Source organism: Emydura macquarii, unplaced genomic scaffold, assembly GCF_026122565.2.
Source record: "Emydura macquarii macquarii isolate MOO-44397 ecotype Brisbane River unplaced genomic scaffold, CSIRO-AGI_Emac_v2 contig_295, whole genome shotgun sequence".
NCBI lineage: Eukaryota > Metazoa > Chordata > Testudines > Chelidae > Emydura > Emydura macquarii.
The window spans coordinates 1,437,137-1,453,059 of NW_027130432.1; the positions used below are offsets into that span (position 1 = coordinate 1,437,137).

Consider the following 15,923-nt stretch of genomic DNA (forward strand, 5'->3'; position numbering starts at 1 on the left):
CATGTTTACATCTCTATTCTTGTTCACTTTTTCTCCTTAATACTACAGTATGGTGGGGGGCAGTATATTCACATTCCATGGTTCTTTATGGATGTCAGGACTTTATCTTAATATGAATTTTAAATATGGGCACTTGATAATGTATGGCAAATAAATAGTAACAAATAAAACCACCCTCCATCATATTGGTTGTAGAAGAAGTTGGTTTCATAGCACAGTTCAGAAGTGCCCCAAGTGACTTTGTACTTATAGTGCCATTTCTGTTGTCAGAAAACACTAGTTTAATGTCTACGTTTCAGATTGCTTTATCTCCAGAATGATACATGTTCATGGTATGGGTCAGAGGGAAGAATGTCACCTGCTGAATCATCCGTACCGCTTACTGCAGCAGCCTGGGGTTTCTTTGTTGCAGAGGTGTTCCCATTTAAATATTGATCAGACCTGATCATCCCTTATCTTGTGAGATTTGAATAATCACATTCTAAGTGGAGTGATTGAAGGTCTTTTCATGTTAAAGTCTTAAGGTCTTCCTTCAATTTGTTTCAACCAATGGTTTTCAAACTTCACTGCACCATGACCCCTTCCTGACAACAAAAATTACTACACCCTATCCTGCATGGGGCTGAAGCCAAAGCCTGAGCTCCACAGCCCACTACCCCTGGCAGAGGGTTGAGGGTTGTGTTGAAGCTGCAGCCCAGGCCCTGCCGCCCTGGGTGGGAGGGCTTGGGCTTCAGCCCCAAGCTCCAGCGATAGTAACGCCGATCCTGGCAATCATATTAAAACAGGGTCGCAGCCCGCGGTTTGGGAATCGCTGGTTTAAAATAATGTATTTATTTAAAATTAACTAGAAACTAATAGGATAGAGTACCATCGTAATATCCCTTTTCAGGAAAATGGCTGCCAGGCAACTATGCCAAAAGGCAATTGTAACTAAACTTTATTTTATATATTACTTCTCACAGTAGATAGAGAAAAGTATTCTTTACCATTTAAATATTCAGATTGTTTGCCCTGGTCATAATGGGTGAACTGTACTTCTAAATGACTCTTTTGCCTCATTCATTAGAGGCACAACATTTTTTTCTCTATAACTGTTTGTTGGCAAATTACTGATAAAAGTTCTGAGACTGATTAAGAAACATAATATCTAGAATATTGTTTAAAAACCTGACTAAGAAACAGAATTATCTAGTTACATATTAAATTAATCTTTTCTTTGAATAATATAGCCATAGTTCATCTATGAGGGCAGTAAAGACTAACAAAGCTAAATTAGGTTTATTACTTTGTATTCCTTTTGTATTTCAATTTGTCACTTAAGTATACTGTGCTTCTGAGTAACACTTCAACAGTATGAATCACTTCACATAATAGCTCTAGATATTACCAAATTAAAAACTCAGTGGTAGTATATTCTCCATTGTATGTACATCCATGTACAAAAAGGTGTCACAGGAATCCTGTCATAGGAAAATTGTACCCTACTTTCATGGGATGCAAATCCTGCTGTCATACGGAGTTTGGAGATAAGGAAAGTGTACATTTCAGTAGTAGCAGCTATCAAGCCTTTCACTGTGATCACTGGTTTATAGATCATTTTAAAGAGAGAGATAATGAAACCTATAATGCTGAGTGTAGGAAGGAAAAATTGAATTCTTTTTTGAGGGAGGGATGAAAGAAATACTCCCTGATGACATGTAAACTTAAGTCAATCTCATATCTGTCATATGGATATAGATTAAAATGTGGTGGTTCCTAGCGGCCCCAGTCAGGATCAGGTGAATTTATCTTCTGACACAACACTTCCAGGTGGTGGATATCCAATGTGTCTTTTTTGGATTTCTGCATAGAGGACCCTACATTTTCTCCAAAGCTGTACCCTGCCCCCGGTTCCATACGCTTATAGTTGTTAACCTCAGTGAGTCCTGAATTCTTTACTAGATGCAAAACATGCCACATATAGTTCTTGTTGGTTATGAAGTTAAAAATGTCATGGTTACACAGAAGCTTCCCTGAAGAACTCTTCACTTTAAAATTAAACTGATGCATAAGGAAATTAAATAACCATTTGGCTGTTTATGGTCTACTGGTAACTTAAGCATATAGTGCGCCTTACCATAACAAGAATGCATTAATTTTAGCTGTCTATTTTGAAGGAAGGCACCTCAGTGCCTCTGACCCTATGAAGTGATCACTCCTGAAGTAGTTTAACAGTGGTGTAAATGTGCAAAGTTAAATTGGTGTGCAATTTCTTTTTAAAATGTGTTTCATTTAATGCCGAGGCTTGTCTTAAATTAATAGATAAATTAGTTCTGAAGAATACCTGTAATCATATATAGGACTCTTGTTTTTTCATCTCTTCTTCTAAATGCCTGGATTTAAATTCTGTAGCACCCATAAAAATAGAGCAACTTAAAGCTTTTTCTGAATGGAATTGTACAGCTCATGTAGTAACAAGTTGAAATTTCCAGTAGTTGAATGGTGGCTTTTACCCTGGAGACACTTAGAAAGTGGCTGTTGTTGGTAAAGAAGTGGTGTGAGAGCTTGACTGTGGTTGCAGCCTGTGAGCTTGACAGCACTAGTGAGTTGTTTAGTATTGGACAATCATGTAAAAACAACTGGATTACAGAAGAAGTAAAACTAGTTTTTAAAGTGAATTGAAACTGAATAAAGTGATGTTTTTGTGTCTGAAATATTAATGCATGAAAAAGCATGTTAAGAGCATTTTTTAAACAATATTCCTAAGATGATTTATGGAAATAATTTTGATATTGATTGCCTTAGTTTTAATTAATATTTTGTGATTTCTTTCTTTAGGCTCTGTTTATGAACCACTTAAAAGCATTAACCTTCCAAGGCCAGATGGAGAAAGTCTGTGGGATAAATTGGATCATTATTACAGAATTGGTAAGTAAAGTAAGAGAACTCTTTGTAGTAATGAAAAAATGTTTGGAATGTAACTTACTAAACTTCCTCAACTGTCACTAAAATGACAGGAAGTATAATCCTTATAAAATGCTTATCGGTATGAATGCCAGTTGGAAAAAAAAATTGAACAGTGAATTAGTTTGAATGTCCTGTACACCATTTGAACACTAATGACCTTTCTCAAACTTTTTTTCAAATATAACTGCTGCTGATCAATTGCCATATCCAATAGGTCATGTAGATTTTTATCGGATCTACTCTAAAAATGACTATGTAAAAAGGGAAACTTCTTATTCAGCAGAGTGGCTCAGTATGTATATCAGTTGGCACATAAAGATAGAAACAGGTGTTTCCTATTTAATCATGTTAGTCTTGTAGAACCTTTGCAGCTGTGAGAGAGGAGGCTGGATTCTATTATGCATATTAAATTAAGAATCACCTCACTGAGTTGGTATTAGCTCTTGGGCTAGTCTTTTAGCCTGATGAAGGGGCCAATATATATATCTGTAACTTTCGTCAGTGCAGACCCTATCACTTTTGTAATAAGTCAGTACATTAAAAATTGTGACATTACCAGGGTATAATCTGGACTGTTGAACAGCTGTGTCCTCTCATTTCTCCAACCTGGAGTGCCTTTTATACTGCTTCACTGTGAGAGCAACCACTTCTGGCTTGTTCTCACACACGGCTTCCAGCATGTAAATTACTCTTAGCTGTACTGCAAGAGTGCTACAGCCAGCCACTCTTAATTGCATTCCTGAGCAACACCAGCAAATTCCCAGTCCTAAACTTTCCCCAAGAAATGTGTGTCTTGTACTGCCCAGCCCTCTTCTGGATAATACAAGCTCATATAAAGTCGGTCATTTTATTAATAGAAAATGATAGGCATAAATCCTGTTATCTCAAATGGAGTTTCCTAAACACTTCAGTCCAAGCACACTGGTTTAGATAAAACAATAAAATGAGTTTATTAACTATAGAAAGATAGATTTTAAGTGATTACAAATAATGAGCATAAAAGTCAGAAGTGGTTTTAAAAAAAAAAAAGAGGTAAAATGCAACTAACGTCTAACTTAACAAGCTAAGTGATTTCAAAGCAAAAGTCTCTCTCTCCAAATATTTTAGCAGTCTTACTGGCTGAATTCTTTTCTGCCAGGATCTATCCCCAGTCCAATGATGTTTCTTTTGTCCTTCAAGTATGCGATGCCATGAGTAGAGATAAAGGGAGAGATCTTTTGGGGCATCTGTTCTCCTTTCTTGTAGATCCCTTTCTCTTTGAAAATCATCTCCAGCAGAGGTTCAGGAGACGGCATGTCTTGGGGGGAAGTGGGTGAGTGGAGCCTCCAGCTGTTTCTTTGCCAAAATGTAGATTTCTCACTCTCACCCTTTTTCCTGCCAAAGCATGTCCACTTAAACAGGTGATAGTCCATTTGATTTGTTGACACTTAGCTGAGGCATCAATTTGCTTTTTTTCTCTGAGGAACTGGTTTATGCCTGCTTTTCTAAACTTGGAACATGTCTCAGCAAAGTCTTACAGTAGAATTTTATAACTTTACATACAGTGTTTCCACACATATTGTACCAGGACAATAATGATCAGCAAATTATAAGTTTTCAAATGATACCACACAAGGCATACTTTATACAAAATTCATAGTCTTGTAAAAAGGGTGAACATAGGGATACAGACTGGCACAAAAGATGGAAGTACCGTAAAACACAATGTTGGATTTCTCAGTTGCTGTCCAGTATTCTATAAAAAGAACAAATATTTCTACTGTAGTAGAAGTTTCAAAGTTTGGGATTAAGTTGTGTTAATAATTAAAACTAGATATGTCATGAAATCTGAATTCATTTTTGTGTCTTTCTTCATTTTCTTCTCTGAGTCAACAGTGTAAAAATAGGTTGCAAAACTTGCAAATGCCTAAACATTTAATTAAAAATAATTCCTGATTTTTTTTGGGGGGGTGAGTATTTACTAGCAGAAGTCACAGCTGTAGCCCTGGTTAATATAAAATTTTAAATCCTCTAGATTAGGATAGGTTATTGTTTCTTATTAGTGGCCTGGAAAGTGTTTGCTGTTTGGTTTATTTTTAAAGGCTATGTTTATTATGATTTTTTTTTAATTCAATCAGCCTGTAAGAGAGTAACACTTGAGACATTTCAATATAGCCTCATATCATTTCTATAAATTTTCCTTTGGTAGTGATTAGGTTCTTTTGGACTGACTGAAAGTTCAAACTATGTAGTAAACAATGGTGAAAATGATGGCCGTTATGAAAGGTTATGGTCTTTTAAATGGTGGGTGGAGAAGTTTGAAACAGAGAAAAAGCTATCAAGCAGCATTTGAACACCTTGTAGAGGTCCCAGGTCTGTGCAGCTTGACAGAAACTCAGCAGAGTTTCAAGTTATGCCTAGGAAACCCTCTTTGAGGATTTAGGTTTGTTTACAGATTTTCTATGCTGAAGTTCCTGGCCATTTTTCTTCATGCAGCTCTAGACTTCAAACACAAAAGCAAATTACATAAACGGCAACTAAAATTGTTAGGACTTCCTCCACTTTTCCGCAGTTCAGGATGGCACTCCCATGAACTCTGAAATTCCGATCGGAAACTCCTTGAAACTACAAACATTCGCACCATTCTCTGGTTTGTTTGGAGTCTTCCCCTTATGACAGCATAGGATAGGGTGCAAAAGGTTCTGTGCACTACATCACCACAGTGGATAAAAATCACTTTTTTTAAATTTTTAAATTTAAAAAATGATTTTTTTATTTAAGTTATTTAAATTACAGGTTTATTTACTTAAAATTAAATTTGAAATTGACAATGTAGGTAGAGGCCTAATCTTACTATAAACTATTAAATAATTTAAATAAAATAATAATATTAAACAGTATGTGTGTTCTGCCAAAGTTTTAAAGAAAATCATTCCACTGAACTAAGTGAATTGTGGCTAAGTACCTAGAACTAGAGTGTTTTGAGGTGCTAAACCAGTTTTTGACAGCAGTAGCTTCTGCCTGTGCAGAGAAAATATTTTGTTCCTTTCAATTCAGCTAGTTCCATTCACTGACTAGTTGATTCAAATTTGAGAAACTAGTTTGGAGTTCAAAAGGCAGGAAAGTTTGTTTTTCTCTTCAATCCATGAATGAAAATGAGATCTACTAGTTGTAAAGTCTTGAAGGACATGTTCAGCCAAAACAATCACTTCAATTTACTAACTACAGATAATAGTTTTTATTTAATAAATCAGTTTGAAAAGCAAAACATGTTTTGACAAACTTCTTATTTTTTTTCTTATGTATCCAGCATACTCAAGGTAGTTTTACTTAACTAATACAAATATTAAATCCTTTTTTGTACATTTGTAATTTAATTTGAATTTTCATCCAGACAGAGCTTGATGCAAATCAGAAGTAAAAATATTAATCCTTATCTAATAAATGAGAAATGAATCTCACTCAGCATACTAAAGTAAAAATTAAAATGCCGAATAAATGTAAGTTAAGCTTTATAGTTGCATAAATAAATGTGTATCGATATAGCTTATCATCCCACTTAGCAAAAAGAAATGTAATGTAAAGGCCATACTAAGTTACAAATCAACATATTTTAACAATTGCCAACCAAAAAGAAATCAGCCTTTCTTTAAGAAAAATAATCAGATGTACAAATGCAAAACAAGATTAAAACTGATGACTTAAATCAAGATTTCCTGCTTGCGTATTTAAATCATGATTAAAATTGGTTGTTTAAATTGCTTTGATTTAAATCAGTCCACTCTGCACATCAGTGCTGAACTTGTGCTTGTGAAATAAACAATGTTATAGCTTTTTGTTAACTGTTTAATTCATTTTGAATACAAATTTATTCTAAGAACTTCAAAAAGTTTCTTAAATCTTCTATTTTAATATAAGTATGAAATCCTAGCCATGTACTTGGGGCAGTTAGCACATCCTGCTGCTAGCAAAACTACGGCTACATTCTGGTTTTAGCGTGCTAGCTTGATTTAGGAATCTCACCTCCACCATGACATGTAGTCATACCCTAACTAGATGTTTTGCTGTAGTACTGGGTATAATGGTGCCAGTAGATACTAAAATGAATAGTCTTACTGTATTTTCATAACATAAGTGACATAGATCAGTTTATTTAAATACTGAAATACTTCAGTGTATCTATTCTCCAGTCTCTTCTAAATTGAATTATTGCTTTCTTTTAATTAAATATGTAATCAACTGTAACCATAGACATAGTTTACTTAAAGGTGTTAATGTTATCAAGAAATTACTATAAAAATGCCTAGTTTTTTGTTTTTTTGGTTTTTTTTTAAATCAAGTCAGGTAATGGTTATGCAATTCACTGCTGAAGATTTAAACTTAATCATTCATTGGTACAGCACAATAAACAAAAAAGATACGTCAGCCTAAAAAAGGAGGGATGATACTCTATTAAGCTATGTGAAATACCTTCTTGAAACAGAATTTCTGGTTCATGCTTCATCTGTCCACATATTATTGTTTTGTGGGTTCATTGCTTTTTGTATTTCCTGTGGAGTGGATGATAGTTCAGTTTGTTTTTAACAGTTGGCAATGGCAAATCTGTCTGTTGTTTACCATTCATCTTCTTCAGGCTCTACTTGTACTGCAGCCAATCTTCTGTTTCAATTGAAAATGTATTACTGAATTTAATCAATTCTAGCACGAGCTGTATTGACTATTTCGCTGCTAGCAAAATGATTGTCAAATATACTAAGTCACTGAAGGATATTATGCAGCGTACTACTAATTTTTAAACCTAAAACTAAAATAAATTTAAAATTTGGGTAATTTCTGACACACAGTAATTTAGAAAGACTGGTTTATATTGAGATATGTGGTAGCACATTCTGGAAAAGGACATTTGTGTTTTTGTTTTGTTAAAGAATAGATTATTTTAGAAGTGCCATGATCAAAGAAATTAAATCAGATTTTGAATCTTTTATTTAGTCACAAGATTTTTTAATCTTGACAATACAACAGGTTTAAATATTAAAACACTAAATATTACTATTACTATTTTTTTTTTAAATCCCTTTTTGAAGCTTGAAAATAACATTCTGACATACTTTGTATGTGTTGCAGTACCCAGAAACGTTAGGATGAGTTAAGTAGTTGCAGATACTCGGTTATTTTACTTTTATGGATATAAGCGAAGCACTTTATTTTGTGAATTTTGTAGCGTTTAGCTTCAAATGTTGATAGATTTTTTTGTACTGTATGAAGCTAAAGTTTTACACCTTGTTGATACTGATACTTTGTGATCAGTGTGGATATCAGTGAGACACGATATGCCCGATTTGCAGATCAATAAGGTTTAATGTGCAAGTTTTTCTATAAACATACTAATTAAATACAAAGCCTAAAGTTAACTACAATATATCATACTCACTAAGCCTAGAGAGCTAAGCAGTCACTCAGAAGGCTGAATACAGGAATGGCTTTCTTCAGGGGCCCCGCCAGGGTGTCAGTGGTGAAAGAAAATAATTGGTTGCTTGACCACAGTTACTCCATTTTGTTGTTTTAGTGTTCTGCTTTCTGTTGAAATTACCCTCCCGCTCCTTTTCAATATGTTTATGGTGCTTATCCCTGCCAAGGTCAGAGAGAAAGATTAACAGAAGAAACGAGGAGTCAGTTATAATTTAGTTTTTGTTTTTTGCAGTCTTGAGACATAGTCTAGACAATGTTGATAGATAAGTTGAAACCTTTTGCCCTTATTTTTATGTTATGCATATGTTTATAGTTAGAAGAAGTATAAAGTGTAATGTTAACAGTAATAACAATAATAATTTGAGTGTACCAATAAGCATTAAGAATTTATGCATATATAATTTCTTTGTTTGTGTTTGTATAAATATGCAAGAGAGCATGCCTTCAGGGTCTCACACTGACCACTTGTTGGGAAGTGTCCGACCTCTGCAGAAATAAAACTTGGAGACTGCCCAACTACCTGCGTGGATCTCTTTTCCTGGTGCAGGGCAAACGAACCTCATTTGGATATTTTTCCAACAGTGGCCTCTGGTCCAACTGGCAACACCTCCCACGGAGTCAGGTGTTGATGGAGCGCCTCACCTTTGCCTAAGTGGTGACTTCTTGTACCCTTCCATAAACAGCCTTCACCTGCTGGCTGCAGAAGGGAGCCGGTGTCTAAGGACGTAGGCAGAGTGCGTTTTCAGTGGTCTAAATGACTGGTGCAGGCTCCTTGCTGCAGCCAAGGGAATGGGAGATTGGCGCTCCCTCCCCCTGGCTGTAGGAGGGAGCACGACAAAGTGCTCCGCCTAGGTCTATAGGTAATGGGGTCCCTCCTGGAGACAGAGGGAGGGGAAATCAGAGCTCCTCTCCCCTGGCTCCAGGAGAGAGCAAAGCGCTCTGCCTGGGTCCCTAGATTGTCAGGTCCCTGCTGGAGCCAGAGGGAAGGAAGCACTGATCCTCCATTCCCCTGGCTGCAGAAGGGAGCCACTGACCAGGGACCCAGGTGAAGTGCACAGGGCGAGAGGACGCGTGTAGTTTCTCTGCAGCCAGGGAGATCAGCAAGGAGGCAGCCTCCTCGCTGAACTCCTTCCATCTGGCTGCAGTGGGGTGGGGGGGGGGGACCTGCTGGCAGAGACTGGTCACCCTTCATGGTTGTAAAAATGTTATCTGTGGCCCTCAAGCCAAAAAGGTTGGGAACCACTGGTGTAGAGTGATCTGTGTGTGTCTATATGTGTATCTGAAATCCAGAATTGTTTCCATTGGGCAAAAGGGGTTCTTTAAACTTGGTCTGTCTTTGAAATCTTTCGGGGGCAAATCAAAATTCTGTAGACTTTTTTTTTTTTTTTTTTAATTAAATTAAAAAAAAAAAAAAGTACCCATGCAAGCAAATGCAGATTATTGGAGTGGCTTGCATTGAGATGCTTCTAATCTAAATAAGTTGTGATATAGCTATAAACTAATTTTTAATCATAAAAATTGCTTGAATTCTGATTTTGAAGGAATAGTGTAGGAGAGATTGGTAAAAGCCATGATATGCATGCACAGGGAAAAAAATTACCTTGTTCTTGGACCTTTGATTTGTTTTTGTTTTTTCTTTTTTTTTTCTTTCTGTTGTATTGTTCTCTTATAGGTTGTTTGCATTTTATTCCTGACCTTCATTTTATCTTCCTTAAGCTTAGTTTAGGTTTGAAATTGAAATGTTAAAAAGGATTTGTTTTTCTTTGCAGTCAAGGCTACGGTGTTGCTCTATCAAAGTCCAACTACTGGTCTCTTTCCCACGAAAACTATTGGTGACAACCAAAAGGCAAAGGTGCAAGACAGTCTTTATTGTGCTGCATGTGCTTGGGCGTTAGCACTTGCATACAGGTAAATTGATTTTCTTCTGATTGTAAAGCCTGTTAAATTAATAACTATCCCATTCTTGGTTTTTATGGTATTGAAAATCTTAGAAGTATCTAAGTGCAAAAGATCATTTATCAAAAATAGTTGAAATGAAATGGGTATAAGAAACAGTATAAATGTGCATGTTGCCACTCTAATAACACTTGACTTTCATCAGTTAGAAAGCTGATTTTTTTTTTTTTAACATAAGCTTTTGAAATGTTTTATCTTCATGTAAGCGCCTCTTTTAAATTTTCACTGGCACCTGTGTTCTGAAGCAGTATGATTAAGGCATGTTATCAAAAATTGTAGTGAACAGTACTGAAGGAAGTACAACTCCGAGTGAGTGGAACATGTGATGATAAATAAAGATAGCAAGCCTTTGAGAGTGGCGGCAGCAGGAAGCAATTAGATTGAATCCTGGAAGACAAACTGAGATTTGAGAAGTAAAGAGAATGATTCTTGATAGGAAAGAGGCCAAATTGTATCCTAGTAATCCAACCATAAAGGACCCACTTTGTTAAAGGATGGAGTGTGAAGTGGTCTCCTGTCCCCTGTCCTATTTTCCTCCTCCCATCGCCCCCCAAAAAAATTTGGGCTTGTTTATACTAGTTTCTTAACTCAGTTAATTGCAAGCACTATTGTAGGGGTAGTCTAGGCACTTGAGAAGTATTTGTTTCGGGTTACAGATGTTAGTGGTGCTAGGTTTAAGGTAAATGACAAATGTCCGAAAGGGTTAATTACCTCTAATTAATTGGTATTCTATTAACCTGAGGTATGAAACTCTAATGTAGACATACACGAAGGGTAAATCTGCTTAGATGACAAAGGATGTCTTTTTTTTTTTTTTTTTTTTTTCGGAGCCTTGTTTTCATAGCTTAAGAAATTTATTTCTTAGGACTAGTCTACACGTTTTACTAGCATGACTCTGTCAGTAAGTAGTATGATTTTTGCCATCATAGTTTTGTTCATATAAACTTTAGTGTACAAACAGTTTTACCAATATAAATTTGCCTTTTACTGGTATAGCTTATTTTGGTTCATGGAAACAGAAGGAGCTCTAACAGTTGAACTACTTTTTATATATCTTTATAAATGTGTCCACATGAATGAGTTTTTGCCACTGTAACTATAACAGTATTGTTAAAATGGCAAAACTTTTTAAATGTAAACAAGCCATTAGCTTAAAGGGGGTGGTGGGGACAACCTTTAAGAAATTTTTTTGATATTTTGAAAGTGATATGGTGTTGAAGCAAAACATGAATTTTTGCAGGATGAATCCATTTCCCCCTATCACTTTTAAAGATAAAATTAAAGTGCAGTTCTAATCTGAAAAGTGAATTTAGGAAATTAGATAATCGGGCATTGACTCCAGATTAGATTTTAGCAATTGAACTTGATTTTTTTCTATCTATCAGTTCTCCTAATGCAGCCTGACACCTGGAAGATAAACGGGGTTCTTTCCTTCTCAAGCATCAGCACTGATAAATTCTGCAGGCCAGATTTTTGTCTTCAGTTACACCTGTGTAACTCCACTGTGCGCCTGGTGTTGCATATTTGTAACTAAAGGCAGACTGTGACCTGGTATTTGAAACTTGAACTAATCCTGGTTGCTGTTTTACGAGGCCAATTGGAATAAAAAGTAGTAAATTTACTCTTGTCAGCACACACAAGTCTGAATACACTTGGGGATTAGATCTGTTGAGTAAGAAGGCAACATTTTCACATTTAAAAAATGTCTTCTCCCCTCCCACACCATATATGATATCTTAGAATAGCTGCAATAGTAGCCACGCAATTAAGCTGTTTCCTTCCTCCTTGTGCTAATTATTCTTCTGTGAATCAGATATTAAAGTTGTGGATAATGCATTCAACACTACTAGCTTCCTGGGTCTTCAGTTTGTTTGTAAAGTTGATGAACTCACTGTTTCGGCCTTTAGGAGAATGTACTCACTGCAGCTTGAATGCAGTGGGCCTTTGACTGACTGGTACAGGGGTTGTAGCTCCTTTAAGTGGCCCTTCTGCAATTGGGTTACAGGGTGAGCACATAGGGTGGAAAGGGGAAATTTTAGCTGAATGAAGCAGGGAGGAACGGCAACTTCCCCTTTTAGTGCTCAGGGACAGAGGGTGCTGGGAAGTTCTGGAGAAGTCCACATTTGCAGTAATTGTGCTAGCAACACCCACCCTTCAACCCATGGGATCAGCATAGGAATGAGGTTTTTTTCATGATCTGTTGTGGGTGTTTGGCTAGTCACTTCTTTATTTTGGAACTGGGAAGGAATTTTTCTCTCACCACCATATTAGATGAATTGGGGTGTATCTGGAACCTGGTGGGTTAGGTAAGGAAATTAGTTTAAGATGGGTCAACTTAGTAAATAATAGATGTGGTAGGTGTCCAGGGCATGTAGTCATTACAGAGGGGTTGTGTGATTTATTACTGGTTGTTCCTATGTATTAAGTGAATAACTACTTCTGAATTAAACAACCCTATGGCAAAGATGTCTCCATACATACCTATATATATATATATATATATATATATATATATATATATATAATTTTTTTTCATTTATTTAGAAAAAATCTCATTTTTACAAATAAAAAGATTACAAAATCGTTTTAATAGGTAGGAGCACTTAAGGTAATGTTGACCTAGTTAGTCAAAACAAACTGCCTTCCTACCCTTCCAAATTAAATCTTTGGGAAATAATTTGAAGTGTTGTCCTAGACTCTAGAGCAGTGGTTCTCAACCAGGTGTATGCAGAGGTCTTCTGAAGGTACATCAGTTCATCTACATATTTGCCTAGTTTTACAACAGGCTATGTAAAAAGCACTAGCGAAGTCAGTAAAAACTAAAATTTCATACAGATAGTGACTTGTTTATACTGCTCTCCATTATGCAATGAAATGTAAGTACACTATTTATATTCCAATTCATTTATTTTATAATTATATGGTAAAATTAGAAAGTAAGCAATTTTTCAGTAATAGTGTGCTGTGACACTTTTTTTATGTTTGATTTTGAAAGCAAGCAGTTTAAGTGAGGTGAAACTTGAGGGTACGCAAGACAAATGAGATTGAAAAGAGTAAAGTAGTCTGGAAAGTTGAGAGCCACTGCCCTAGAGAATAGATAAAGGTAGCTTTACCTCACTTTCAGATTGAAAAAGTTTGTTCTTTATTACGTAGATCTTTGGGTAATAACCTTGGTCACTGAGCTCTAAAATGTGGGAGTTAAAGGCAAAGTTAAATAAATGAACGAAATGTAAGTTGAGAAAAATATGACTATCACAAGAAAATGTAAAGTAAATATGAAGTATGGTACTTTAACACTGCATAATTAAATACGATGGCACTGTTGAAATTATAAATGAACAATTGATGCTATAAGGATTCATTATGGAATGGTGTTAACATAATAACTGATTACTTTGAATTTTGAAGTACATTTACTATGCACAATACCCTGTAAATACTTTTTCATTTATTAAATGGTTAGTCATTCTTAGTCAGTTTTAATCTCTAAAGATTTGGCATTCTAATGAGTTATCCATATATAATGATTAAAACATTTAGCCCTAAAATTGTCAATTTGGGTCTGTGATAGTTCTGATGTTAGTCCTTAGAATATATAGTCCTTGTGTTCTAGAAGTAGCATCACATTCTGCTGCATTATACACTGTTGTAAATCTGGAGTAATTTCACTTTCACTAATGGAGCTACTGTGAATTTAACCTACTGTTAATTGAGAGCAGTTTTTGGCCCACAGTGTTACTCTTCTAATTATTACTATTTTATTCTAGGATTTGGGCCTTGACTACAAAAAAAAAAAAAAAAAAAAAAAGTTCTCAGTTCTAACAGTTCCAGGGTCCATTATCCATTCTTTACCCCCACTTTATTCATCCTGATGTGATTCAACAGCCTTTTTAATGTTGCAAAATTAATCAGTCGGTATCTCATGAGTTTTGAGAGAGCTAAAAAACTCACAATATTATCTTTAATAGAGCATAGCTGTTTCTATATTTAAATTAGCTTTTTAATGTCTTGAGCATCCGTTAAACCTTCACTTGGTTATCCCATGCGGAATTTGTATGCTCAGCAATTTTTGAAGATTCTATAAGGGAATTCTGTAGACTTCAGAGATGTTTGGGGAGTAAAACCTAATCTATAACAAAAGATTTTGTTGGTCAATTTTTAATATTTTCATGACTTTTTATGTCAGAATTAATATGTTTTTACACATAGTTGAGTGTGCAGTTTCTGGGGTATTCATTTATTTATTGTCAATCCTAACTTATTTGTGACCCAGGGTCCTCATGAACCCAACTGGGAGAGGGCACAGGGGTACACGGATCCCCTGAGTTCACCAAAATAATGTCATGTCAAGTCTCTAATGAAAGCCTGTGTCACACTGGTCATCATAATCATTGAGAGATGTATATATGGAAAATATGTGAGGAATTAAGTATACATGCTGAAAAGTATGTTCTCTAGGCCTTGCAGTTAAAGGCAGGTCGCTCAAAGGTAGAATTCCTTCAGAGAAACTTCACCGGAAAGATGATTTATCTCCCTGGTGTAATGTGTGTCTTACCATAGAATTCTATTAGCATACTGAGTCAAATGCTAATGAAGAGCTTGCAATGACTTCAGAAAGAAATTAAGAGGAAGTAAACAGCAGCAGGGAGAGGTGAACCCTGTTTTCAGATGAAGATCAAATATTTGGTTTGGTATATCTGGGGAGCAGAGAGGTGCTCTTGCATCCTTCAGTCTGTGAAGACAAGTTGCCAGTTGATTTTATGAAATCAAGCCATCTTGGTTGAAAACGCTGGGAAAAGTACTTGGGGCAGGCTATTGTGTAGGAGGCAGGAAACAGTGACTCAATTTTAGGCTCTAGAAAGTGTGTGATTTTTTTTATATGTAACCATTTGTTTCCAATATTCTTTCTTACTATCATTTGAATCTCTCTTCTTTAATAATAAACTTATTCTTGTTTTTACTATAAATGTATCAAGTGCTGTGTGTTAAGTGGAGTGGTGATCCTGAATTAAACTACTATTAATTCTAAATTTACTATTAAATTAGTAAACTGGTTTGTACTATTCCTTTGGGAGCAGAGAATCTAGATCACCAAGTGGATGCTGGACTAATTCATATGAGGATGCTCAGGGTGTTATCACTGATACCAAACAGGAACCTCAAGACCAGCTTCAGATGTCAGAACCTTGATCCACTTCAATACAGGAGGCTCAATCTCAATCCATTTTGCACTCCTCATCTTCCTTATCTCACGAGACTGTGGTGTCTGGGTATTCTTCACGTATCTAGAATGACAACAGGTTATTAGGAGTTGCTTTAAAAAAAGAGTTCTCTTTCTCAATATTCAGACTGAGGTCGTTCAGGAGAGTTCCCAGGGTACTGGGTTCAGCAGGACCTACCCTGCCTATAAATGAAGCCATTCAAGAGCCCATGAATGCTTTGTGGCAAATGCCATTCTCTCTGCCTCTGAAGCTAAGAGTACCAAGAAAAGGTACTATGTCCTTTTTCAGGATTATGAACATTTTTACACCAACCCTTCACCAGGTTCTTTAGAAGTTTCAGCAGTGAACGAA

General features: G+C 35.9%; 1 protein-coding gene across 6 annotated transcripts in view; it reads left to right on the forward strand.

Annotated features, from left to right (window-relative positions):
- The window catches only part of PHKB (phosphorylase kinase regulatory subunit beta), a 173,798-nt gene that overhangs the window by 11,267 nt on the left and 146,608 nt on the right, over positions 1 to 15,923 (forward strand). For all 6 annotated transcript variants that reach the window (XM_067550516.1, XM_067550507.1, XM_067550525.1 and 3 more), the window contains 2 exons: positions 2,818 to 2,907; positions 10,164 to 10,302. In XM_067550516.1, coding sequence (XP_067406617.1) covers positions 2,818 to 2,907; positions 10,164 to 10,302 — 229 coding nt within the window. The remainder of the gene's footprint in view (positions 1 to 2,817; positions 2,908 to 10,163; positions 10,303 to 15,923) is intronic.